General features: G+C 43.6%; 1 protein-coding gene across 2 annotated transcripts; it reads right to left on the bottom strand.

The window, feature by feature from the left end:
• Positions 1 to 282: 282 nt before the first annotated feature.
• Positions 283 to 26011, bottom strand: ankrd44 (ankyrin repeat domain 44). 2 transcript variants are annotated; one of them, XM_026376033.2, is made up of 28 exons: positions 25242 to 26011; positions 18210 to 18293; positions 16987 to 17065; positions 16776 to 16846; positions 16066 to 16266; positions 14849 to 14936; positions 14512 to 14654; positions 13831 to 14043; positions 13586 to 13664; positions 13396 to 13510; positions 13212 to 13294; positions 12138 to 12201; positions 11521 to 11589; positions 11020 to 11160; positions 10596 to 10661; positions 8465 to 8576; positions 7841 to 7912; positions 7528 to 7729; positions 7221 to 7308; positions 7013 to 7130; positions 6508 to 6730; positions 6321 to 6408; positions 6037 to 6120; positions 5808 to 5953; positions 5575 to 5651; positions 5347 to 5429; positions 5011 to 5102; positions 283 to 4376 (listed from the first exon to the last, which is right to left on the bottom strand). In XM_026376033.2, the coding sequence occupies exons 1-28, from the start codon at positions 25266 to 25268 to the stop codon at positions 4117 to 4119; spliced, it is 3168 nt and encodes a 1055-aa protein (XP_026231818.1). In that variant the 5' UTR covers positions 25269 to 26011; the 3' UTR covers positions 283 to 4116. The 2 variants fall into 2 exon arrangements, with proteins under 2 accessions (XP_026231818.1, XP_026231819.1); XM_026376034.1 differs by having other exon boundaries at positions 4110 to 4279; positions 25242 to 26002.
• Positions 26012 to 26513: the final 502 nt, after the last annotated feature.

Genomic DNA, 26513 nt, shown 5'->3' with positions numbered 1-26513 from the left:
TTTTGCATCCAACCTGCATCGTTTCAGTAAAAGTCAACCACAAGTTGCTTTTTACATGAAGAGATTTTTCTTTTTCCTTGTGTTTTATTGTTAAATGTTGTACTGTGAATTATTTTTAAAGCCATTTTCAAACAAGCAAAAATCATTTTCAGCATCAAAAATCTGAATTTTCTAAGTCATACAAAGTAAAGAAATCTGCTCTTGTTTCACTTCCAAAGTATTTTCTTACACTGAGTGAGAAAAGAACCGTTTCCATGTGAAAGAAAACAAAACAGCAGAACAACAACTTCAGACTTTTCTTTTTTTTATCGTACAATTCATATAAAACAAACAGGTAGCTGACAAAGAGCCCTCAGCATGTCGTACTGCATCAGGAACTGGTATGAAAATCATCAGACACGTGACGAGCGCGATTGTCAGGACTGGTGAAGCTCATTTTGTGGTGGATTAACGTTAATACTGGCAGACAGTCAGTCTCTGCTTGTTAACAGATGTGTGCTCATCAGGCATTTGAATCTAAGTGCAGCTAACACGACGCTCAATTTAAAATAAATTCATTAATACACACAGCTTTTTTAATCCATTCAGAAAGAATAGTTCAAATAGAAAAAGACATTTCAGGTTCAACCATGGTCAAAGAGTTTTCTTTTCTTTTCTTTTCTTCCATACAAAGCTTTACGTTAACATTATATACAAAAGCAGTTTAACTTCGCATCAGTACCTAAACTAACACACTCGCACACAACCAAATTAAAAAGACTGCACTGGTGATATTTTATAGTTTTGTTTTTCTCATTAAATTTCGTGAAAAGACAATAAAACAATTAAATCTGTTAAATTAACATCCTGATTTCTTACAAGAACAGTATCTAGACAGACTGATGCGTTATTAGTTTTGGTCTTTACTTAATTTTCTTCAGTAAAAAAACAAAAACACAGAATATCACCAGCTGGTAAAAGACATTAAACAGTGGAGTGAGACAAACAATGAATCTGAATGATTTCCTCTCAAGCAGAGCCTCTTAGACAAAGTGTTTAAATTCGTATTAAAGGATCAGTTCACCCAAATCACAAAAAACATCCAGCCTCTCCAGAAACAATGTCCTGATCACTCTGGATTCTCCACAGAGACTTCATTCGTATTACTGAGTATGGAAAAAGTTTCAGCATCAGTTAAATTATTATTAAACTACTGTTTCCATAATTTAATTAAGAAAACCCAAATGAACACAGTTATCAGGCAAAACCTCAAGATTTAGTTTTATGTCACATTTGAATCAGCTACTCCAATAAATCCACTCTGCTACACCCAGCCTTCTCTCTACCTCCTCTCCTACGCTCTGCTATCATCTGCTACACTGTACCACACTCGGCACTGGTGCCTTCAGGTACCCGTTCAAATCAAAACTTACTAATCAAACAAACATCAGTTCAGTGACAGTGAGGTCACAGGTCACCTTTCTACAAAACATTAGAACTAAGTTACAAATTGTTGCTTTACTTTTACTGATGATCAATTATTTTATCTTTAGTAATAACAGAACAAAGAAAAAGATAAATTCACGTTAGACAGCTGACAGAACATTAGTCAGGCAGTAACACTCCAGGAGCTTTTGATCGATGATTTCAGGTTTTTGTGTTGACGGTAACGACAGCCTGAGGATTTTAGACACACAACGTAACGGTACCTTTAGGAATAGTTTACTATTCAGTATTTGACTTTGTGATTTTTGGTGAACTGATCCTTTAAAATTCTACAAAATAGAAAAATACCTAATATTGGACATCAAGGCACTGGACGCGTTTCAGACAATGGCACATATCTCGTTACACAAACCGAGGAGGACGGGGAAGGAGAGGAAAGTGGTCAAGGCCCTGTGTTGTTATTCATTTAAGTGCAGGTAGTATTTGTACCTTAATGTAATAATAAATACCGGAATGGACTGAGGAGACCTAAAGAAGTCTTGACATCACTGCAGGAATTTGGGCTCGTGTGATTTAGGATTTAGAGCTGGACAGGTGAGAAAAAGGTGTCAGTTGTGTTACTGTTGGCTGTCCTGCTCTACAAAGTGTGCAGGTGTGCACTGCAGGTAGGGAACAGTGCAGGAGGCCGTTGGAGGCCACTGGATAAAATACATCAATCCAAGTTTCATCAGTGGCTACGTCACAGTTCCCTTATTTAATCGTTTCACAGGTCACACAGAAATCCATCCTGTTACTGCCTATTATTTCTCTCACTGGACATTTTTATTGGAATCTAAAGTCAGTCTGGATTAATGGATCATCATTTCAACATCCCCTTTTTAAGCAGGTAAACATACAGATACCACAAAGAAGCACTTCTTCTTCCTGTTCTGCAGAGTGCACATGCACGTGCACTACTCTAAATCAGTGCTCTCTGTTCAGCGTGCTACACTCTGCACAGTCTCTCAAGTACTAGTCATGATCAAAGTACAATAAATGACAAAGCTCTAAAAATAATGCAGCTGCAGTAATTGGAAATATTTCTGCAGTCTGAGTCACAGGAAGCTTCGACTGCACCTCTCCACAGTGAGACATGTGTTAGAGCAGTTTTCTTTAAAGGCCGAGTCAGGATCTGTACTGAGACACATTCAACACACACACTGATGGCAGCCACTGGCCACAGCTAGAAGAGGAGCAGCTTTGTTGTATTTGACTGAAAAACTGAAAATTAGACTTGTAACAGTGTCAGGGATGTTGAAATAAACAACGAAACACACGTCGGTGGACCTCAGCTAAGGGAACTGAGACGTACCCAGAGTGACGGGTCTTTGTCCTGGTCAATATTTAAAGTCCTAAACGTCTAACGAAGGTTGTACACTTCACATTCCAACAGCAACATCCAAATTTGTGCTTCAGTTGTCAACAGGTAAAAAGAACCTCTATGTACCGCTTCATATGTAATTATTAACAGGTGGAGGTGACGGATTTGGTACAACAACATGAAAATGATAAAAAAATATGAAAGTTACACTCAGCGTTCTTAATCGTCTACTTCATTTTGTACAAACAGTTAAAAAATGGCTTTTTTTGTTTTCTTTTGTTTTGTTTTGAAAAGAAGACGAGTCTCAGAGGCGAGTTGCGTCACGCAGAGACTAAGAACCGAGGTCTGTTTGGATTTAAGCACCCGTGAGTAGAAAGAACTAACCGTGGTGAGTTAACACGAACATGCAGACTCCAGCCGCAGCTGGTCGAGATCCAGGAGCAGCTGGTCGGACTGCAGCAGTCAGTCCAGGTCCAGTCAGTCAGCATCCAGTGCAGCTGCTGCCGCTCTTATTTCTTATTTGGAAAAGGGCACAAAGGGTAAAATCACTGCAAGACCTCCAGCGTGAGAGGAGGGTGGTGATGTTCTGCACATGAAGAGCAGGCGTTCAACGTTAAACCAATAAAGACGAAATAATCACAAGAGTAACGTGTGTAAAAGGTGGAGGATAACAATTAATTACCTTTACTCATTAGTATTAGACTTAAACAGTTTAGACGTATAATAAAATATAGTGATAGATGAAACTACACAATACTGTTTAACTTGATTTAACTTTTCTTAATTTAAAGTTTCTGCTTCCGTTTCTTTTTTTCATCAATTAGAGGAAAAACAATCATTAGTATAATAAATTAGAATCATAATATTTTAGTGGTGGTTTCACTTTTGATACTTTACATTTTTCTAATTATACTTTTACTTAAGAAACATTTTCAGTGCAGGTTTTATACTTGTCATTAAGTATTTCGAGTAGTATTTGTACTTTACTGTGAAGAGTTTGAATTTTTCTACTACTGGGAATAAAATAAAGGAAACTGCTGAAGAGTTGAATTAGTTCTGCTCCTTTTAGTTATAATAATAAAATAAAGTCCAGTAAAATGAAACTTTATGGACTTCGTTCAGATTTAGTTTGATTATTTCTTTTATTCATTTAATGTTGAACACTTTGCTCTGTTCTCTGCCAACACGCTCGATCACGGCCGACTCTCTGCCCTTCTGCCTGAAAAGTGCACTTCACACAAGACACTGCATCGCTCCCCGAGGGGGGAGGGGGAGTAGAAAGTTCAGGTGCACGCTTCGAGGTAGGAGGGTAGAGAGACTGTTCCAAGGGGTCAGAAGGTTTCAGAGTCCTCTGAGTCGTTCTCTGTGGTTCCCTCGCTGGAGGGTCTGGAGGGGTTCCTGGGACTGCGAGGGCCCCGGTGGCCAGGGCCTGGGCCTTTCCCCCCCTGGTGGGGCAGCTGCCTCAGCAGGGAGCCTGGGGAGGGAGCTCCGGAGCTGCAAGGGGAGCAGAAAGGCATCATGGTAGCCAGAATGAGAGCCAGACAGTCAGCCACCTCTCTGCTAGGAGCACAAGCCAGAGCAGGGGTCAGACCTGAGGTAGAGAGACAGAGACAAAGGGAGAGAGAGAGAGAGAGAGGAGGGCGAGACGTGGACGTGGAGGAAGCAAGGAAGGCGAAGCAGGAGACAAAAGAGGGGACGGAGCAGCATTCCATTAGTGTTCAGCCAGCTGACATGAGGACGAGGGGGGGGGGGCAACACAGCACAAAGTCCAAGTGAAATAGTCTGAAACAATGTGGATTAACCAACGGGAGCAGTCGTGTAGCAGAGCTGCTCCGACCTCATCACGCTGCATCAGACTCCATCTACGTAGTGAATATGTAATAATGCAAAATAACGGAGACAATCTTAATTTACAGAGAAGAAATTTCAGCTGGACTTTAACATGAAGAACAAACGAGCAGCACGGACACACTTTAAATCAGAGGTCCCACTGTCGGCGTTTAGAGGAACAGTTTAAACCTAAATCTGAATTTAACATCAGCCCTGTGTGTGAACGTGAGAGTTAAACGTATTATTATGGGACACGTGACCAGTGGGAGCCTCTATCAAAGACGGATTCATCTGCAGTGCACACGAAAATAAACAACAGCATAACATCATGCAGACCAGAGACAGCGACATGCAGCAGCTGGAGCCTGGATCGATCCAGACCAGAGTCCCCCTACCGTTCTCATCCACCGTCTGGACGTTGGCTCCTCGGGACAGCAGCTCCTGGACCGCCACCTTAAGACCGCTACGCGCCGCCAGGTGGAGAGGACTGTGTAACCAACAGAACAGAACGTTTCTGTTTATCTCCCCAAGTTATAAATGACTCTGACCACGTCAGGCAGTCTGTGAGGATGATGTAAAAACTGTTCTACAGGTATCAGAAGAGTTAACACTGTCAATTAAATATGTAAGCAAAATACTGGAGGCACAAGATCCCAAATTAGATAAGGGTGGAGTAGGAGAATACAAACTGGTGTCTCCAGCTTCTGATCAGGTCATTGTGATGAACTCACGTTTGCAGCGCTGTATTTGTGGCATTTATAAGCGCAGTGTCCGACAGCTTCTCCAGGATCAACAACACACACTCTTCTTTCCCCTGTAAGAGACGGTGAGAGGTTATAATGAGCTGATAAATAAATGATGATTCTAATAGGAAACCTTAGAAGTAAGGTAACATAATGTCTCACCTATATTGTCCCCACTCCCTCTCATTAATATCTATGAAGCGTGTGGACACTTACATTACTGCAGGCTAGATGCAGGGCAGTGTTGCCGTCGCTGTCCGTCAGACTGTGGCTGGTGCTCGTCAGCAGCACCTCTGGAACACAGTGTAGGAAACAGATGTAGACGTCAACCACACAGCAACGGAGCAAAATGTTAAAACAACTCAGGCAGGCATCAAACTCTAAATGTGCTTTTGAGCAGCAGCAATGTTCAAATGCTAAACTATCAGTCAAGTAAAACAGCTCAGTACCGAGAGCTCCGACCCGGCCCTTCTCAGCCGCCATCATCAGTGCACTGCGACCCGACTGGTCTACAGCATTGACAGATGCATCGTGGGACAGCAGGAGCTGGACACAGTCGACGTGGCCCGCGAACGCCGCAGCGTGAAGAGGAGTCCTGCAGGAGAGAGGGACCGGTGAAAAACAGGAGCTACAGCAGAGCGGTAACAGAGCTGCAGTGTCAACACACACATCTCTTACCTGCCCTTCGAGTCCTTACAGCCAGCGATGTCTGATCCCATCGCCTCCAGCAGTAGAGAAGCACACGCCTCGTGGTCATTGATCCTGAGGGAAGAAACACTTCAGTCAGGTGAAAAATTAAAGACGCTGCTACATTAAGGTGACGTCCTACTGGTAGAAGTTATGAGCAGATTAGCAGCAGCATAGAGTCATTTACCAAGATAATATGATGAGATAAGATGAGACTCAGTCCCTAACTTAGTGTCTCTACTCTTTTGAACAATGATCACTGAGATCAGACTTACACAGCACAGTGCAGAGGGGTGAACGGGTTCCCATCAATCCGGCGACAACCTTTCTGCTCCAGCAGGACCTCCACACACCCGTCTTGACCTTCAGACACGAAACAATCACAGAGGTTCACAACATAATATCTCAGTTATCATCAAAACCTATAATAACCTGTGAGTGTGGAGGAGCTCAGACACTAACCATAGTAGCAGGCCCAGTGCAGCGGTGTGTACCCACTCTGGTCTCTCAGCGGCGGCAGGGACGGCGGCTCGGAACAGGCGATGCTCAGCAGCTCGCTCAGCCAGGAGGCGTGACCTCGAGCTGCTGCCAGGTGGATGGGAGTACGTCCCCGAGAGTCGCCGATCACAATCGAAGCTTCCTGCTCCAACAGACACTGGATACACTCCTCCTGACCACACAGCAGCTGGGGAGCAAACAGGAAGGTCAGAATGGAGAAATCCAGTTTTTAATCTTATATATTTAGTTAACAACTCAGTGCACTGGTGATCTTTGATATTTGATGTGGAAAAACAACAACTATCATCAGATTCAGATTCAAATGTTGGTCCTGACTGGTGACAGTAAAATAACTAAAGCTGTTGTATCTTAGTCAGAAAAGAGTTCATCCATCAGTCACAATAAGAATCAGATTGAGGCTGTGGAGCTTTAAAACTACACTTCAGATAAAAGTACGGTCAACACTCACCCCAAGGTGCAGAGCAGTGAGGCCGTGGTTATCGGCCACATTGACGTCAGCTTCCCTCTCCAGCAGCAGCGACACGGCATCAACATGACCTCCTGCCACCGCCAGCATCAGAGGAGTCCTGCAGATGAGGACGAGGACGTGAAACGTAAAAACATAAATGCTTCTGGAGAAAACTAAACACAAAACAGACAGAAAAGACAACACTCACTGTCCCTGAGAGTCAGCAGCATCCACGAGGTCGGCACCGTCTGATTCATCCAGCAGGAGGCGCACGCACGTCGTGTGACCGTTCATCACTGCAGAGGGCGCCGCAGATGGGACGTGACAGAACAAGAAACACATAACACAAGTGTTTCTGTGTGAAGACTCAGTCAGATGATACAACAGCTCAGTGAAACTAGACCGAGACGAGTCTCGTGTCCCCACAGCAGAAATCAGAAAATACTGAATGAACAAAGAACCTGTTTCATCCACTGATCTGTGCAGAAGAGTCATCAGATCTCAACTCAACCCACCTGCCAGGTGAACGGGCGTGCGTCCATACTGGGCGTCAGTGGTGCACGGCGACGCCCCCTGGCTGAGGAGGGTGTGAACACAGTCGGTGTGGCCCCGCATGGCAGCCAGTGCCAGAGGAGTCCTCCCGGCCTCGTCCCCCTGGTCCACGTCCCTCTCCCCCTGCAGCAGCACCTCCAGAGCCTGAGCGTGGCCGTGGTACGCCTGCACAGACACAGAGACGCTTTAACAACAGACTTACTACAGTGTCAACAATGTTGTACAGATTTATGAAGATAAGGATTGTTTCGGTAACTAAATTAATGTGAGACTCACAGCCAGGTGCAGTGGGCTCCTGGCGTTGGGAGATTCAGAGTCGGCTTGGTGACTGTCATCTCTGTCCAGCAGCTGCAGGTCACAGTGTCGACATGTTTTACACTGACATTAACACAAAACCTGAATCTGCAACCTGTTCACATCCATCCACAGACTGTATCAAACTCAAGCAGCTCTGGTTTCATACATTTATCTGACACAGTGAGTCATTTTCCCTACGTTTCCTGAACCATACTGAAAAAGTGACTTTATGCTATTAAAACTTTAACACTGTTCAGCTCGAGCTAAAGGAAAAATATACTGCCCATCCAAAAAACAAGTCGCACACTCCAGTACTTAGTTTGACCTTCTTTAGCTTCGATTACACTCATCGTGGCTTTGTTTCAATACGTTTCTGCAGTGTTACTACATTTATTCTCATCCAGAGTTGAATTAATTGTTCACCCAGATCTTGTTTGATGATGGGAGAGTCGAACCACTGGACAAAGTCTTCTTCAGCACATCCCATAGATTCTCAATAGGGTTAAGGTCTGGACGGGCAGTGAATAATCCACTCCACTAGAAGACTCTCTTTCTACTCAGGATCTCACACATCCCAACGTGTGTGTGTGTGTGTTAACTCACCAGCTCCAGACAGTGTCTGTGTCCATAGGCTGCAGCGTAGTGAACAGAGCTGTAGCCCTGTTTGTCCTTCAGAGCGGCCGTCGCTCCGCTCTGAAGCAGGAACTCTAAACATCTGCAACACAAAATTCTCAAAATTACCACAACATAGTTGAACGTGTTCCCAAAAAGAAACAGTGTGCGTTCACTGTTAATCTAATGTTTAAAGGTTTCTGGAGGAATCCTGCAGGTTCTTCAAACATTACAACAAAGAAAAACTATCTGCTGGGTCCAAAGGATCTAAACCTGCACAGAGAGTTTCAGATTCAATTCTGAAATCTGCTTAAGAAGTGTTATTGTAGTGATGTAGTGATGTGTGATGTAGTGATGTGTGATGTGTGATGTGTGATGGAGTGATGTGTGATGGAGTGATGTGTGATGGAGTGATGTGTGATGTAGTGATGTGTAGTGATGTGTGATGTAGTGATGTGTGATGTGTGATGTGTGATGTAGTGTGATGTGTGATTGTGATTGTGATTAGTGATGTGGATGTGTGTGTGGAGTGATGTAGAGTGATGTGTGATGTGTGATGTAGTGATGTGTGATGTAGTGATGTGTGATGTGTGATGTGTGATGTGTGATGTAGTGATGTGTGATGTAGTGATGTGTGATGTAGTGATGTGTGATGTGTGTGTTGATTATGAGTGTGATGTGTGATTGTGATGAGTGATGTGTGATGTGTGATGTGTGTGTGATTGTGTGTGTGATGTGTGATGTGTGATGGGTTGTGTGATGGTGATGTAGTGTGATGTGTGAGTGTGATGTGTGATGTAGTGATGTGGTGATGTAGTGATGTGTGATGTTGAGTGATGTGTGATGTGTGATGTGTGATGTAGTGATGTGTGATGGAGTGATGTGTGATGGAGTGATGTGTGATGGAGTGATGTGTGATGTAGTGATGTATTGATGTGATGTAGTGATGTAGTGATGTGTGATGTAGTGATGTGTGATGTAGTGATGTGTGATGTAGTGATGTAGTGATGTGTGATGTAGTGATGTAGTGATGTGTGATGTAGTGATGTGTGATGTAGTGATGTAGTGATGTAGTGATGTGTGATGTAGTGATGTGTGATGTAGTGATGTGTGATGTAGTGATGTAGTGATGTGTGATGTAGTGATGTGTGATGTGTGATGTAGTGATGTAGTGATGTAGTGATGTGTGATGTAGTGATGTGTGATGTGTGATGTAGTGATGTAGTGATGTAGTTATGTGTGATGTAGTGATGTAGTGATGTAGTGATGTGTGATGTAGTGATGTGTGATGTAGTGATGTGTGATGTAGTGATGTGTGATGTAGTGATGTGTGATGTAGTGATGTGTGAGTGATGTGTGATGTAGTGATGTGTGATGTGTGATGGAGTGATGTGTGATGGAGTGATGTGTGATGGAGTGATGTGTGATGGAGTGATGTGTGATGGAGTGATGTGTGATGTAGTGATGTATTGATGTGATGTAGTGATGTGTGATGTAGTGATGTAGTGATGTGTGATGTAGTGATGTGTGATGTGTGATGTAGTGATGTAGTGATGTAGTGATGTGTGATGTAGTGATGTAGTGATGTGTGATGTAGTGATGTGTGATGTAGTGAGTGGATGTAGTGATGTGTGATGTAGTGATGTGTGATGTGTGATGTAGTGATGTGTGATGTAGTGATGTTGTGATGTAGTGATGTGTGATGTAGTTATGTGTGATGTAGTGATGTAGTGATGTAGTGATGTGTGATGTAGTGATGTGTGATGTAGTGATGTGTGATGTAGTGATGTAGTTATGTGTGATGTAGTGATGTAGTGATGTGTGATGTAGTGATGTGTGATGTAGTGATGTGTGATGTAGTGATGTGTGATGTAGTGATGTGTGATGTGTGATGTAGTGATGTAGTGATGTAGTGATGTGTGATGTAGTGATGTAGTGATGTAGTGATGTGTGATGTAGTGATGTGTGATGTAGTGATGTGTGATGTAGTGATGTAGTGATGTGTGATGTAGTGATGTAGTTATGTGTGATGTAGTGATGTAGTGATGTGTGATGTAGTGATGTAGTGATGTGTGATGTAAAACAGAACGTGGACGTCATGTTTCTGTCAGTGTGGACTCACAGCGCTGCCTCTTTCTCTCGCTCCGCCTGAACTCCTTCACTCTCGGGCTCCAGAGCAACACGACGCCTGTGTTAGGTGGGGGGTGTAGGACACAGGAATATAACATAGGGACAAAGGAAGGGGGGGTAAGAGAGGACTGGTGAGTTGGCTTTAGCACACTGAAACATCTTATGAGATGCTTCCTACTAACAAGTAGATAACTACTAACTAAACTGGAGGGGGGGGGATGCTGATGCATGACTCCAACCCTTCAGCATCACCTCAGGTTACCATGGAAACAGTGAGGTGTGAACCACAAGGTTTTTATATGTAGTAACAGGTTTAACAATAAGCGGTGTGAGGAGCAGATTTCCTCCTTCTCTCCTTCTGACTGAATCAGAATCTAAATACTTCTTTGAACACTGTGCGTCTCCCCGTCTCTCACCTCCTCTCCAGGTCTGAGGCAGCGGCGTAGTGCAGCGCAGAGCGCCCCCACTGGTCGGTGGCGTCGATGGCGGTGCCACAAGCCACCAGAGTCTCCAGACACGGATAGTGACGACTGGCCGCCGCGTAGTGGAGCGGAGTCCTGGGTCAAATCAGACCACATGTTCAGACACACTTTACTGTGAACAAGTTCCTCATTTATAATTTCTCCACATTTCATTTATCTAATAATTTATGATTATGAATTTCCCCCTCGAAGAAACATTTTATAACTGAGGAGGCTTCACTTTCAGAAGGATTCTAAGCTGTTCATTAATGCAGCATCATAGAGCAGAGTTTAAGTGTTTATATACATATATATATATATATATATATATATATATATATATATATATATATATATATACATATATATACAGTATTGTTAATACATGTTTTAGTCCATCTGCTAATCAGCATTTTATTTTCTACAACTACCCTCGTGACCATGTTACCCTCTTACCTGCCGCAGTTATCCCTCCGGTTGTGATCGCCACCGCTGCTCAGGAGCAACTTGACACACTCCACGTTGCTGCACACAGAGAACAGGGTCAAAGTACAGTTACTGCAATTACTGTGTTTGACTACATGTTTCCTATTTAGCTCTGATCCTGAAAAATTTATTCTTGAGTTTTTTGTTGTATGATTGTTTTACATATAAAAGACCAGAAAATATTTTCGGTGGTGCCGTGTCAATACATGAAATAAATATATTTATAAATTACACATTTCCATTATGTTTGTTCCACACTGTTCTATCTATATATCTATCAGACCCAGTGTGAAATTAACAATTAAATAAAGACCTAAATACAATCTTTTAGGGTATTTAAATTTTTTTCTTTAACAACAGGACACATATTAAACCTTTGCACATGCTTCAATTACAGTTTAGTAGTTTGTATATTTTTAAACTATGAAATAAAAGTAACAGTAAATTAATATTTTAATTTGAATTACGGCTTCTTAACGTCTCTTTTCCTTTTCCTTTCCTTTTCTTTACACTCACTGTAAATTACCCAGACGTGCCCACATTTTTTCGCAGAAGTCAAAATGTTCAATAATGATGCAGGTGCTCACCCTCCAGCTGCAGCAGCGTGCAGGCAGGTCCTCCCCAGAGTGTCGGGAGTGTCTATCTGGAAGCCTGCAGACAGGACCGAGTCGTTACACATTATGCTAAACCTCCGACCTGACGAGGGCAGCGCACGGAGACAGAGGGAGGCCAGACAACACAGAGCAGGAGCAGCCACCACGGACAGAGAGAGGAAGAGAGAGGGAGGAGGAGGAGAGAAGGACAGGTATTAGTGCGACAGGTGGAGGGAAGACAGAGACGGTAAGATGCATGATGCTGGCCAAGCATTCACAAGAAAACACATAAAAGGCGAAATATTAAAGACAGAAAGAGCCAGAGACAGTTCCACATCATAACAACAGAGACAAAAACAGAGATTAGGTTTTGACATGAATTTCCAACAGGTACTGATGTGGTTATTAAAAGGGTGGAGGTGGAAAATATCTTCATACACATTCGTCTCCAGCTGTGACTTTTTCATCCATGATAGTTACAACACTGCAGCAGCACACAGCTCAACACATGTAAATGACTTCTCTGTTTTCACTACAGAAACTCTGCAGAACCACATGAGTCCAGTTCCATCCTGCTCCGTGCCCCCAGACACGAAGAGCCGGGGCTGAAACTGATCTGGAGCCAGAAAGGATTGTGGTCTTTTCCCCTACTCCTGCTTTGCATGACTTTAACATACCAGTTTAACTTGTACAACAGGGAACTCCCTCTCTCAGGCAAAAGGCAAATTATTTCATCAGCAAATGCAACAGGGAAACTTTTCAGATGCAAACAAGAGATTAACTGCACGTTATAACTCTGTGAGAGGGGAATTCAACAGTCAGGAGTCCCACCAGTGAGTAATTACACCGAGCGAGGCCTCGGCTGCTTCTGGAGCATTGTGACTTGAATTTTGGTCAAAGCTGAATGTGTGTGTTTGTGGCACATTTCACCACAGGCAGCAAAACAGACTCAGAACTGAACAGAAAATTACTACTCAACGTTGATTTTAATGCAAAACAGACCCCGAATCAGCAGATATTTGCAGCAGTATCCACATATGGTGCATGTGTTAGTTACGAGTCTACTACCTGAGGAAAGCAGCTTCCGGCAGCAGTCAGAGTGAGCGTTCAAGGCAGCCAGGTGGAGAGGGAACATGCCATGGACTCCTCGCCTTCAGAGAAAGATCAAGAACAGACAGGCTCCATTTATTTATGATTATCTATTTAACTAACTTTTTTATTTCTAAATTCCTCAACAGGTGAAGAAACAAACCTCGTGCAATCTGCTCCGCTGGTGATGAGCGTGTTGATGAGGAGTTCATGACCGTAACGGGCAGCAATGTGTAGAGGGGTGTTGCCGTCTTTGTCCACGCAGTCGATCTCGCCGCCTGGAGGCAAATATTCATTTATAAATGTGCAACACAGGTTAGTCTAAGAGACAAACTAGCATGAGGAGGTCTCACCATTCTGAATGAGGGTCTGGGAGCGAGTGAAGCGACCGTGAACAGCCGTCATGTGAAGAGGACTCTTTCCATCCCGACTCTGATGAAAGCAGAGGAGAAATTAAACTTACTTTACTTCTACAGTAATAAAACATGAGTGTGAGTGGCCTATTTATGATTCACTTGATAGATGTTTGTAGCTGTGTCACTGTGGAGCCTCTGGGTTACAGGACATCAGCTGAGAAGTGGTGTTCAGCTGGGCGTACCTGCACGTTGACGTCAGCTCCGTTGTTGACCAGCAACTCCAGGCAGAGCGCTCCGTGCGTCGAGGCAGCAGCAAAGTGCAGCGGGGTGAAGCCCTTGTTGTTGGGCTGGCTGACGTTGGCGCCGTAATCAATCAGCTCGTTGGCGACGGCGTCCTGTCCGTTGAAACAGGCCAGATGGAGCGCCGTGTTCCCAAACGCGTTGGACTCGTCTATCTGTTGTCAGAGAAAACAAGAGCTGTTGTTACAGACGAGCAGAGGTTCATTCTTCAAGAACAGGACAATGAGTGAGTGCACGTGTGTGTGCCTGAGTTCAGCTTGTGAATAGGTGCTATTGTTTTTGTTGAAGAGGGAGTGTGTGTGGTGTTTTCCTCAAGTGTGAAGCAGCTGACACAGTGAGCCTCTGTGTGTATGTGTGTGTGTTTTAGAGAACTCTTTTTTTCTGTGACATCATCTGGGAAGGTGCTGCAGTAGCCAATCACATGCATGCAAACGATGATGGATGATGCTTTGTAAAGTAATGAAACTGTTGCTGCAACTTTCCAGAGGTCTATCATCTTTCTGAGTATTACACTGCGCTGAATAGATCGATGTGATATGTTTATGTGAAGACACAATATGAAAACAAGGGTCCATCAAATATCTTCGTCTGTATCTAAACATACGAGTGTGGTTTGTCCTGACCTCCACAGAAAGGTTGATGAGGTGTTTGACTACAGCAATCTGTCCGTTGGAGGCGGCGGCGTGGAGGGGAGTGTACCCCCGTTTATCCTTACAGTTGACCTCTGCCCCCTGACTCACCAGCAGACACACAACATCTAAATGACCTGCAGGGGGCGCAGCAGAGCACAGATCATGAGCATAGTGAAGACTACGCCTGTGTTTTTCTTTCTTTACATTTTTTTGTATTTCTATTATTTAAAAATATTCTTTCTAATCATTTAAGTGATGTTTTGTGTTCAATATTTACAATAATATTTTGTTAAACCACTTTTATTCTCTCTAGCTGTGTGATTCTTACCCATGAAAGCTGCCCAGTGCAGCGCCCGGCCGTCCTTCTTATCAAAGGCGTTAATGTTGGCTCCTTTAGCGAGGAGGAGGTTTACCATCTACAGAGACAGAGAAAGGTGGAGGTCATTTATTAATATGGGTATATCACCTCTCTAAATACAAGGTTCAGTTCAGACCTCGGTTTCTGAACCATGGTTTGGTTCATATCTCTTTTACATCATGGCTGACCTACAGGAGACTCCACCGCGAGAGAAGTGGGAAAACAAACAGAGACACGAGACCGTGGAAACATTCATCTCATGAGAAGAGATGTGTTGAGCCAGAGAACAAGTAGAACAATGTAAATACCTCACACAGCAGAACACTGAATACTAAGTGGAGCTCCCATTCTTCCTATTTGTTCTTATTTTTATGCAGTTGGACACAGAACAAGTCCGATTCGAAACAACAGGCACAAATAAAAGCTGTTGACAGATCTGGTTTCTTAACTTCAGTTGAGGCTCTGGTCATTTGTTCTGAGCTCCTGAAGGCGAGGGTGCAGCATTGTGGGTTAATATAAATCCAGGATGTTTAAGGCTTCATTGTAAAGTGAACTAACTGGTTTCAGGGCAGTTTTACTTTCCTGAGACCAACATGAAACGACCATGACGGCTCAACACTGAAAGTGAAAACAAGTTGTAGCCCAACATGCTTCTCATCTAGGAAGAGGTGAGAGGCAGTGTTTATAGATACATAGGAGATATTATAGGTGACTGTTTTTGTCTGTTAATGTGTGTAGCAGGTACAGTTTGTGTGAGGATAAATGTGAGGACGTGTGTGTGTGTGTGTGTGTGTGTGTGTGTGTGTGTGGGAGCTGGTCTTTATATAACAGCACAGTAAATTAATCACTTGGCTCCGTTGTTGCATAAACATTCAGGAGAGACTGTCGAGCAGAAATAGACAAGTCGTCCATTCAGCTCCGCTTCACAAATCTGCCGCCTCTCATTGTTGCTTTTAGATCCAGCACATTCGTGAATGATTCTGCAGTGAGAAGAATTTCAAAATGAACAGCCCACTTATTACCGCCTGTGACACAGCTGCACTCGCCCACCTGTTTCCTTTAACCGAGCTGTTCAACCAAAATAACACAAGGGACGGTTACATCACAGCCTGTTTACTGGTGAGCTCCACCACAATGCAGCAGGCTGCAGAAACCCCCACTGGACCATCAGCCAGTCTCTGCAGTACCTCGGTGTGGCCGTTGAGTGCAGCGTGGTGCAGGGCGGTGCGTCCACCGCGGTCCGACACATTGACGCTGCTCAGCAGCGGGATGATGACCTCAGCGCATCGCAGTGAGTTATTGGCTGCAGCAACATGCAGAGGTGTCTGCCAGTTCTTGTCCCGAGCGTTGACGTCCGCTGAGTGACGGATCAGAACTCGCACGGCGTCCTGAGGAAGAAAGTCAAAGAGAGTCTGTGAGATAAATAACTCACATCTACATTAGGTCACTAGGTCAACAGTTAGCAGCAACAGAAAAGCAAATGTTAGTGTGAATCAAAATATACCAAGTACCAAGTATTACTGCATTATGATTATGAAATGCTGTACAAGTACTTGAAATCTAAACCTAAGATTAAGAGATAACTCTTTCTGAAAAATGCAAAAATCACTTTTGTGATGTCTTTAGACAAAGTGTTGTCATTCATTCAACTTAACACACTGTAAACAATCAGTGTGTACATAAAGATTCAGCCTCCAGTTATTCCAGCTATGTGGAACTACCTGTGTGGATGCTGGTGATGGCACTGTGAAACACTGTGTGTCTGTTTTCACCTAAATATCACGAGGGAGCTGCAGCTCAGCTCGTTGACGCCTGTGATGATGAGATTTCTCACTGCAGCGCTCGGAGAAGAAGGTTGTGTGTGTGTGTGTGTGTGTGTGTGTGTGTGCGTGCTCACCTCGCTCCGAGACGCCACAGCGCGATGGAGGGGGGTGAGCCACATGTTGTCTTTGGCGTTGACCCGGGCCCCTGCAGAGTAAAACATAAGGTAAGATAAACACGGCGCTGATGAGGACTGACGTCAAGTTACAACCCGAACGAGTCACTCAGTGTCAGTGAGATGCACAGGTGTCATCAACACTTATGAGGACACTTAGATTACGTTTTACCAGAGAGGATGAGGAGCTCGGTGATCTCAGCATCGCCCAGGAAGGCTGCTGCATGCAGCGGAGTGCGCTTCTCTGCATCCTGAGGGAGGAAGTCAGACAGTTGGTACTTTATTACAGCATCATCACAGTCCAGGGGCAGGTTTTATTCTGAGGTACTGTGATTAGAGGGACATTAAAACATTAAAACATGTCTATACCAAACCCACAACAGTGTCAACAGTGCAGTTTTCTCAAACACAAAAGTTGTGTTAACTTTCAGTGTCAATATCCAAATGTCACAGAAACATTTACAAAGCTCTGATCATGATTCTAGCTAAAATTCCCGTCCCCTGAAAACACACATATTAGTGAGTGTGAGCTAAGACCGGACGGAGGAGGCTGTTACATTACTTCAGTGGGATCAGTGATCGGGCTGCTGGTGTCAACACGTCTATTGTCCCTGTCAGAGAGAATCTCCCTCTCTGTGACCACCCCACCCGTCCATGTGACTTGGCTGAGTGCAGCCACTTCAACAAAACAGTCACATCTCAAATGAAGGATATCGATGACGCGGGAGCAGCCGGCGCAGGAGAGAACAGGTCTGTCTGCATCCTGCGCTGCCCGGGTACAGACATGCTGTGAATCTGTGAGCTGATGTAAATAAACACACTTTGGCTTCTCTGGACCTCCTCCCCTCACCCTGGGGCGCTGGCTACCACAGGAAGTGGAGGGTGGAGAAGGAGAGGAGGAGAAGAATGTGGCTACTGGGTCTGAACTTTATTCGTCTGAAAGCTGAATCAGAAACTGAATAAAAACAAGGAGACAATACAGAAACTAATAAATTAAATACAATCAGGCCCAGATGAACTTGAACTGTGACAGAGTTTTTGCACTTGTACATTTAAAATGCAGCAATCACAGCCTCTGTGTTTATATTTATGACGCCATCTCTGGACTGTAGACTTTGACAATAACACATGCAGTGTTATGACAGGGACAGTGTTATGGCATGTCTACCCCCTCAACAAACAGACTGTTGATTTGGTCACTCCTAAATGCATCTTCAGACCTTTCATCTGCTCGATTTGTCACAGACACAAGTCAGGATCACTGAAACACATGTCAGGTCAAGTCTACTAACACTTTACTGAACCATTATAAAGTAAAGAGATACAAAACATATGGTGTGTGTGTGTGTGTGTGTGTGTGTGTGTGTGTGTGTGTGTGTGTGTGTGTGTCCTCACCAGAGCATTGATGTCTTCAGACTTATATATGAGCAAGCGGATCTCTTCGGGGTCTCCACTGAAGATTGCCTGGATGAGAGGAGGCTGTGGAGGAGACGAGGAAGAAGACAGAGACATGGTTCAGAGCGGGACGACATTCAGCAACATGTTCAACGTATAACTACACACAATCCATCCAAACAGTGACTCTGAGTGACATGTTGGCGAGACCGTTTCCTGGACGTTACACTAGAGCAGGCTGAGCATGATCCTTCCCACGGTATGGAAAACTGACGGTGTGTGTTGGAGCAGCTGGTCGACTTTAAGCTGCTGTGTTTACAGAAGCCTGAGCGGAGACGGGGCTACGACCTGCACTGATAGATTATAGGATACTGAGTCCATATGTAAAACGCCACCCCACTCCGACTACACAGGAGCTAGACCCACAGACTCTAAGGTGATTTGGAGTCTAGCTGTGGTTAATTTTGTCTCCTTCTGCTTGCTGTACACTGGAAACCTCCACAAACTGTAAACAAATGCTCTCTGTTACCAAAACCACTTCTTGAAACTCTGCTCACTGTAAAACCTTCCTGCAGAACATTCTCTACAGATATAGATCATAAAAATAACTGAGCGGAGAAGAAACGCTAATGAAGGGCACAGAGCGGAGGTCAGGTCTCTGAAGCCCTTATTTAGGTTCACAGATCTCAGATAGAATGTAAATAGAGGTTGTGCACACTGCAGTGCACATTTTTCCAGTCATGAGGGACTCAAAAGACCACACAAGTGTTCATGCACGTTCACGTATGTCTCTATAGGGATCCCAGCAGGAATCTGGAGCTTCCTTAAACCTTAAGCAGCTTTACAGCAGGTTTCAGCTCATTGTTTTGTGTCCACACAACAAGTTCAGTGTCTGCTTCACTCTCACTGCTCTCGTAGAATCATGTCACACAAAAAGCTCTAAAGGTTCACTGTACACCACCTGCTCTGCAGCGACCCGCAGACACAAGACGGCTGCATATCTAAATAAGATTTTAGTAAAAAGTAAAGTAAAGCTTCACAGAATCATTTGATTTGAAGATATTAAATCTGCAGCACAAGGACATTGTGCAACCAAATCATCAACAATATCATGTATGTCATCAGTGTAAAACAGTAACAGATAATACTGTGACTCATCACCAGGCGGCAGCTGGTGCACCCACAGAACACAGAGGGTGCAGATATGTTGAGATACGATACCACTGATGGCCACTAGGTGCTCTAATTGAATCCTGTACGTAAAGAAAAAGATGGTGCTGACTGTCAGCCCCACCTCCCTACTCATCCACTTTAAACACAGCCTCTTATACAATCACACTATTTCTAAAATGTTGAGTAATTAAACAGAGTTGACAGTAAAGTCTCCAGTTTGCTCCTTTAAAAGTGTCTCATTTGCTTGATGGATGATTAAAACATAAAACTGCTCCATGTCAAACCTCTGCAGAGACAGAAAAGTAGGCTGCAGGTTAGATCAGTTAGCGATGAATCAGATGGTGCAGAGATAGGCCTCACTTCCTGTGTGTTTCTGCCACCTCACTTCCTGTTGCACAGACTCTCCTTCTCAGAAACGAGAGAGAGGAACCACAGAGCAGCGTTTCACTTCTGCTTTAAAAACAGCACGAACTCATACCACTTCCTCATCTGACGATTTTCCCCCCTTCGCTTTTGATTCTAGTTTAATGCCACATCATCACATCATTATGATTGGAGGTAACCATGAAAACAGGCAGGTGCTGCTATTGATACCAGCAACCATTGTACATCATCATATTTAATATCCATCACAAGTAAACATCCATAAATCCACCGGCTTCAGAACACGTCTGGCAATCGGCCTGAAGTATCAGAGTCATTCAGAGACAGTCTGTACATCCATGTGTACAGTCAGCTTGATTTTAAAGGCACCAACATGTAAACACCTACACGACGCCCAAGAGAATACTGGTACCTATTTGTAGTTCATGAGGTTTCATCATGTGTTGTTGTCTTTTCTGTCTTGATGTTTCTTCCTGAACAAGTCTATACATACAGACTGAAAACACCTGAACTAACCTCTTACCAAAGTGATTTGTGGAAGAAGAAAGGTTGGGAACTGGACAAGTCAATCATCAATTAACCTAACTCTAATTAATTGAACAATGCAAGTATAACAAAAGAAGAAACCAACAACTAGGAGACGTCAGTGAGTCGCAGGCTTGATGCACAACAAGGAATTTACAGTTAAACAATACATTTTATTTCATTTATTTTAAAACTATCTGCTATAAAAGGTTCTGGACTGTTTAATATACAGAGGTTTAACCATTCACCCTCTCCCACACTAGAACTTCACTTGCACGAGTGAGGGTTCAGAAACGTGTCACTTTTTCCTCAGTGACACCACCACCTCTCTAAGTTATTTCATATCAGCTAAGTAAGCAAAAAGCACCAGAGAGGATTTAGGTGGGTGACGTCTTTCCTCGCCGTTTTCTTTCAAAGCTGCTAAGTCGCGATTCAGCTTCAGCTACTTTAGCAGAGCTGAGTGAGAAGGAGGGGGCCTTTAAAGAAGCAACCAGCATTTGGCAGCATATGGCCTCCTTAGCTTCGCCTTCCTTTCTAAGTGCTCCACACGCAGACATTACTGCAAGTGCACACACACCGAAACACACACACTCAGCTGGCATCAGTCACAACAGTGTCTGTGATCGCCTCAGGGGTGGGGGTGGGCTGAGACTGACACAAGAAAGAACAGGAGATTTAGGGAATGAGTGAGAGTATGAAGCATGAAGGAAGGCCCTCCTTCAAACACACCACCTATACGCCAATCAAATTAATTATAATAATAATAATAATAATAATAATAATAATAACAACAACAACCTCGGACTGATGCATCATCTGATCATCTGATCATGTTCCACATGTCACTAAACTGCAGCTTCGTCTTGCATGTTTGCCCTCATGGATTTGTGAATGTGGTTAGTATCTATGATAATGAATCAACGGTTCACTAAACCCCTCCCAAAACAGAAACAGGATTTCTGCATGTGCTTAACTGTGTGCATGCAGCTGTAATGAGGGCAGTCGTCTGTATACAAAGAGTGGAGCGAGCTGCCTTTATTTAGTGCATTTCCACAACCACATAAGTAAAGGTATAAAGGTGTAGCCATGCCTGCTAATGTTAACTGCGACCTCGTGTGCACAGCCTTTCTACAGTGTCATGTGGCTTTTTGACAATATGACCTAATATAATTGTTTGTTTAAAATAGCCGCCTTTAACAGAAAAGCTAATCATTCTCTCACTAGGTTATAAATCAGGAAGGGTTTCAGTTTTCTGCTGTTTCTACTGCTGTGGTCACACTGATTTATCTTAGGATATGTGAAGTAAACTCTATGAACACACAGACGATGAGAGAAGTTGTGGATGTGAGTGTGAGTTACAGAAACTAGTGGAACAGAGGCGAAGCTCAGACCTCCAGCTCAGGTCAGGGCTCTACCCTCTAGTTGACCGTTGCACTACATGCACTCACATCTTGCATATTTCCACACAGTACCACTGGTGATCAGTTCACCCTGAGGCCCAACCAGTGTCACCAGTCAACCCAGTAACAATGAGGAAAGTGTTGCAGCCAGTAGTAAACAGTCCGTTCCTGATATCACCACATCAGGGCCGCGTTGATACAACTAGAAGAACGATCTTCCTCTCGCTGTCACTCCTATCCCACAAAAAACGTCCTCCATCAGATTTACTCTGTTTTCATCCCACAGATGTTCTATACACACACACACACACACACACACACACACACACACACACACACACACACACACACACACACACACACACACACACACACACACACACACACACACAGAGCATCCTGTTTGGTGTCTCCCTCTATGAAAGAAAGTCTGTGCTCAACAAAGTCATGTCTTCATTTCCTCTGGTGCCTGAGGTGACAGGCCTCTCCTCAGGGTCAGCAACACACTTCTGACGCTCTCCTGCCCAACAGCAAAATCCTAAAACAAAACCCCGTGATTCTAGGTTTTATTATACCCCCAGTCTCATCCTTTAAGCAACTACATGGTCTGAATCTTTCACCGGCTAAAACATATAGAGGAAACTGAACAGGCAACATGAGCACCTCCACATGAGTCTCAAGTCAACAGCTACCTCCTCTGTTTCCAACAAACACCTTCTGTATAAAGCATCATAACAAACGGGACAAAATGCAGCATAACAAAAAAGGAGATAATATGCAAAAGACATTTTGAAGTCTCATGAACTCAAAGACCACGACCTCTGAGAGTGCAGTCAAATAGTGTGGTTGGACTGCTCTCACATCAGTTGGACAGGATGTTGGAAATTTGACCACTCGTACTATCAGAGCTGTTTCTGCCTGAAAAAAATTCAAAAGGTATTTTAAGCTGTGAATGATGATGTCAGGAAGCAACGTCAAAGGTAATGTGTGAAGTGAAATGCAGGTACAACAGGACCCGCTTATCACCATGATCAACAGTAACGGCAGTGACTCACAGCTCGTGGAGATGATTAAAGCAGATTTCTTTCAAATTTAAATCTAACCTAACTCCAGTAATATCTGCCAAAACACCATCAGTCATAACTCAGTCACACCTGAACACACAGACAGTGTGAGCTAAACGTTTTGAAGATAGAATTATATCTGATGTCTGTCACAAATAAACTCCATAAATAAACCTGGAAATCTTCCTCCCTCCTGCGAATCTGTTGCTCCTGTCCTGCGATTAGTTGGACTTAGACTGACCGGATGTAAATTCAGAAGGCCTTTTTAACATTCACCAAACTGAATACAACAGCATTTAGCTTTTTTTACTTTCGCAGTCAGAAAACAAACATTAAGCTCTGAAAGTATTTATCAGTTAACGTGTCTGGATTCTTGTATAAATTGCTGAACAGGCCTACAAGGCGCTGGCCTTGGGCCCAAGGGATCATGGGGTCCCTGATCTATTAATGTTTTCTTATCTGAAAGTCAAAGAGCTCAGTTAGAAGACTATGAATAAAAAAACTAAAAGACAAACACAAAGATGACACTGAGTTTTACAAAGAGGCAGAATACGACCTCAAAGAGTCACAATACAACTACAAACATACATTCACAATGAATACGAAGAGAGGCCAAAGAGGAAGAAATGATCAAAGAGACAGAAAACAACCACAAAGAGGCAAACTACAAACTACAAAACAAACCGACTCGGATCTAATACAAAAGATGCAAAGCGGCCAAAAGATTAGTGAAAAGAGACACAACATGGCTACAAAAGATGCAAGATAGCTGCAAACAGATGTCCATAAATAGTGACATGCAACAGCAAAGACACAAAGAACAACTGCAAAGACACAAAGAAAAACTGCAAACACTTGCAAAATGACCAACAATATTCAAGACCTTTGTAAATTAAACGGATGTTTTTGGGCAGAACAGGATTCAGTGGTTATTAAGACTCTTAGACCTGCACGTGACCCGAGGTCCCACCAACTCTAAAAACCTGCCTGTGACGTGATGTAACAGCTCGTGGTGAGAAGCAGACAGACAAGCTGAGCAGAACTTATTATCATAGGTTCAAAGAGATGTTCCAGCAGCAGATTCTCATTTGACCCACTGTTGTTCAGCACATGAGACGATGAAAGAAAAGAAAAAGAGCCGTCTCCTGGGCCGAGGCATCCAGTTATCAGACTTCATCAGCATGTTGTCTGCAAACAACAGGAAGTCCCACAGTTGTAAGTTACATAAAAGAGCGGCTCTTCTCCTCCTAGACGTACACGACAGATCTGATATGACAGGACCGACGTCAGATCAGGGATTCTACCGAGACACAGACTCAGGATCCCTCCACGTTCCAGCTTTCCTTTTAGTGCCGCTTGTTTTAAAACAGGTGGAAACACGAAGCCTGTGACTTCACTGGTTTTAGCTGCATTTGAAATTAGTACTGATGAATAAGAAGAAGAGAAAACTGAATTCAATGTATTTTAAGACTCTTCTGTCCTGTGGAAGTTAAAAAACGACTCCAGCTAAACTTATGGCACCGGATCAGAGCTGAGTCATCGATTAGTCATTCAATACATGATCACAGTCAGAATATCCACTGGTCTCAGGATCGGCTGAATATCTGGGGACGTGCTGCTTTTCTAGCTGTTGAAGGATATTTAGCAGTATTTTCTGAAACTTACGGAACTGATCGATGGATTTTTCACACCGTTGTGAATTGATTCCACTTCTCGCTGCAGTTTTCCAACTGTATTTCTCTGTAATTCTCTGACTCTGACTATTTATTTTGTCGTGTGACGGTTAAATGAACGTCTTTAGGTTTTGCACAGTTGGTCAGACTGCATTCCTTCACTTAGCATCACGTTCTTAAACGTTTTATTATAATAATAATAATAATAATAATCTAATCAACAGAGTCAATCACAGTAATTTATCATGTTCCTTTGAACTATTTTACGTTGACTTTAAATGTGAGTCTGAACGTCTGCTGGGGACCAACATGTGACACAAAGCTTCTCCTGAGCAGATACTGAACAGACCTCGTCAGGAGACTCAACTATTTCTCCTTGGGATCAAATGTTTTGGACGTTCTTCTCATGAAGCGAAACACTAATTCAAGAAAACACCACAGTATAAAGCAGCATCAATTAGAAATACTGAAGCAGTACAAGTACATTAAATGTGTACTGAAGGGAGTACTTGAGTAAATGTACTTAGTTACTTTCCATCCAGCTTGTTAAGGACATTTGCAGCAGAAACAGGAAGTATGAGAGCAGAGGGTTGTCCTAATGTGAACAGAACACTGAATATTAGAGCCCAAAAAGGTCAGAACAGGATCATCCGGCCTCAGGATCCTAATGAAACCTCCTGTTCTCAGGCTGCAGGATGGAAACTCTCCCAAACCTTTTGTCTGACTCGGAACCACAAAGAAAAAAGCCACATTACAAAGATGCATTTCTACCAAGCAGAGGTGGAGGGGCTAGGCTAGCAGCTAGCAGTCTACCTGCTCAGCCAGTTTGAGAACAGCCATCTCTGGGTCAGCTGCTGCTGCTGCTCCGCTCCCCCCGACTCCGCAGCACCATGCACGGTGCGATGCTGCGCCCCGAGCCCGGCTCCCCCGCTTCCTTTCCTGCGCTCTTCACTCTTCCTGGAGCTCTCTAGCAGACGCACGGGCGGAGGATGATGGTGGTGGTGGTGGTGGTGGTGGTGCTGATGATGAAGGCCTGACCGAGCACCAGGGCGACCATCAGCCCCGCTCCACTGACGCTATCTGCGGCGACGCTGCTGAGCCGAGGCGGCCGCTCGGAGTCGCTCGGAGGCGGGGAAGCAGGAACAGGAGCTGAGGCCGCCGGTGTAAACAATCCACATGTACGGGGACCGCTGCTTCTGTTCGGGCTGCTGGGCTTCGTACTGCACGGAGCTCCAGGGCGTCTCTCCGAGCCATACACCTCCCGCAGAAGCCTTCGCTCCTCCCGGGTCTGCAGAACCACAAGCCTCCCGGAGAGGCAGCCAGGCAGCTGAAGGCAGATCTCACAGGAAGTCGGAGCCTGTCTCTCCTCCTCTCAGATGCAGAAGTGGAGGAGAAGCTTCCTCAGCATCAACAACGAGCAGCTCGGCTCCTCGCTGCTGCCATCCACTGGATCCTGCAGAGAGTGGAGCAAGATGCATGAAACCAGAGTCGGAGAGATGCTCATGAGTTATGGATTTATCTCACTACACAACTGCAGACTGGGTTTATGAGGACTGGGATGTTTTAAAGGGTCAAACGAGCATTTCTGCATGTTTTCAAAGTCGCTGCTATGGAGGCCTGGAGGAGCAAAACTAAATGATTTCTAAAAAAAAAAAAAATTTACAAAGCACATTAAACACTGACATAAAAAACAATACATGACTTTTTAAATATCATAAAAAAAGTGTTTTATTACATGCAAAAAAAAAAAATCTGAAAAAACATTTAACATTTATAAACTACATTTAAAACACAGTGCAATAACACAAACACAAAAATTAAAAACACCACATTGTGCAAAAACATTTTTTTTAAAAAAGTAAAAAATACTTAAAAACCAAGAAAAACACTTTTCTGAAATCTTACATTTTAGAAAATCTGCTGCCTGAAAACTAGAAGACACACGTTTCATAAAATACTTTTTAAAAACTTAAACAGTGATTGACATTTTAATATCACAACCACATTGTAAATAACACACACAGTATTAAAAACACATAAATAATTAAATTAAAAATGATTTAAAGACATTTTAACAAAAAGAGA

Source organism: Anabas testudineus, chromosome 21, assembly GCF_900324465.2.
Source record: "Anabas testudineus chromosome 21, fAnaTes1.2, whole genome shotgun sequence".
Lineage (NCBI taxonomy): Eukaryota > Metazoa > Chordata > Actinopteri > Anabantiformes > Anabantidae > Anabas > Anabas testudineus.
The sequence above is the reverse complement of the archived record's forward strand: the minus strand, read 5'-3'. Positions and strand labels throughout refer to the sequence as shown.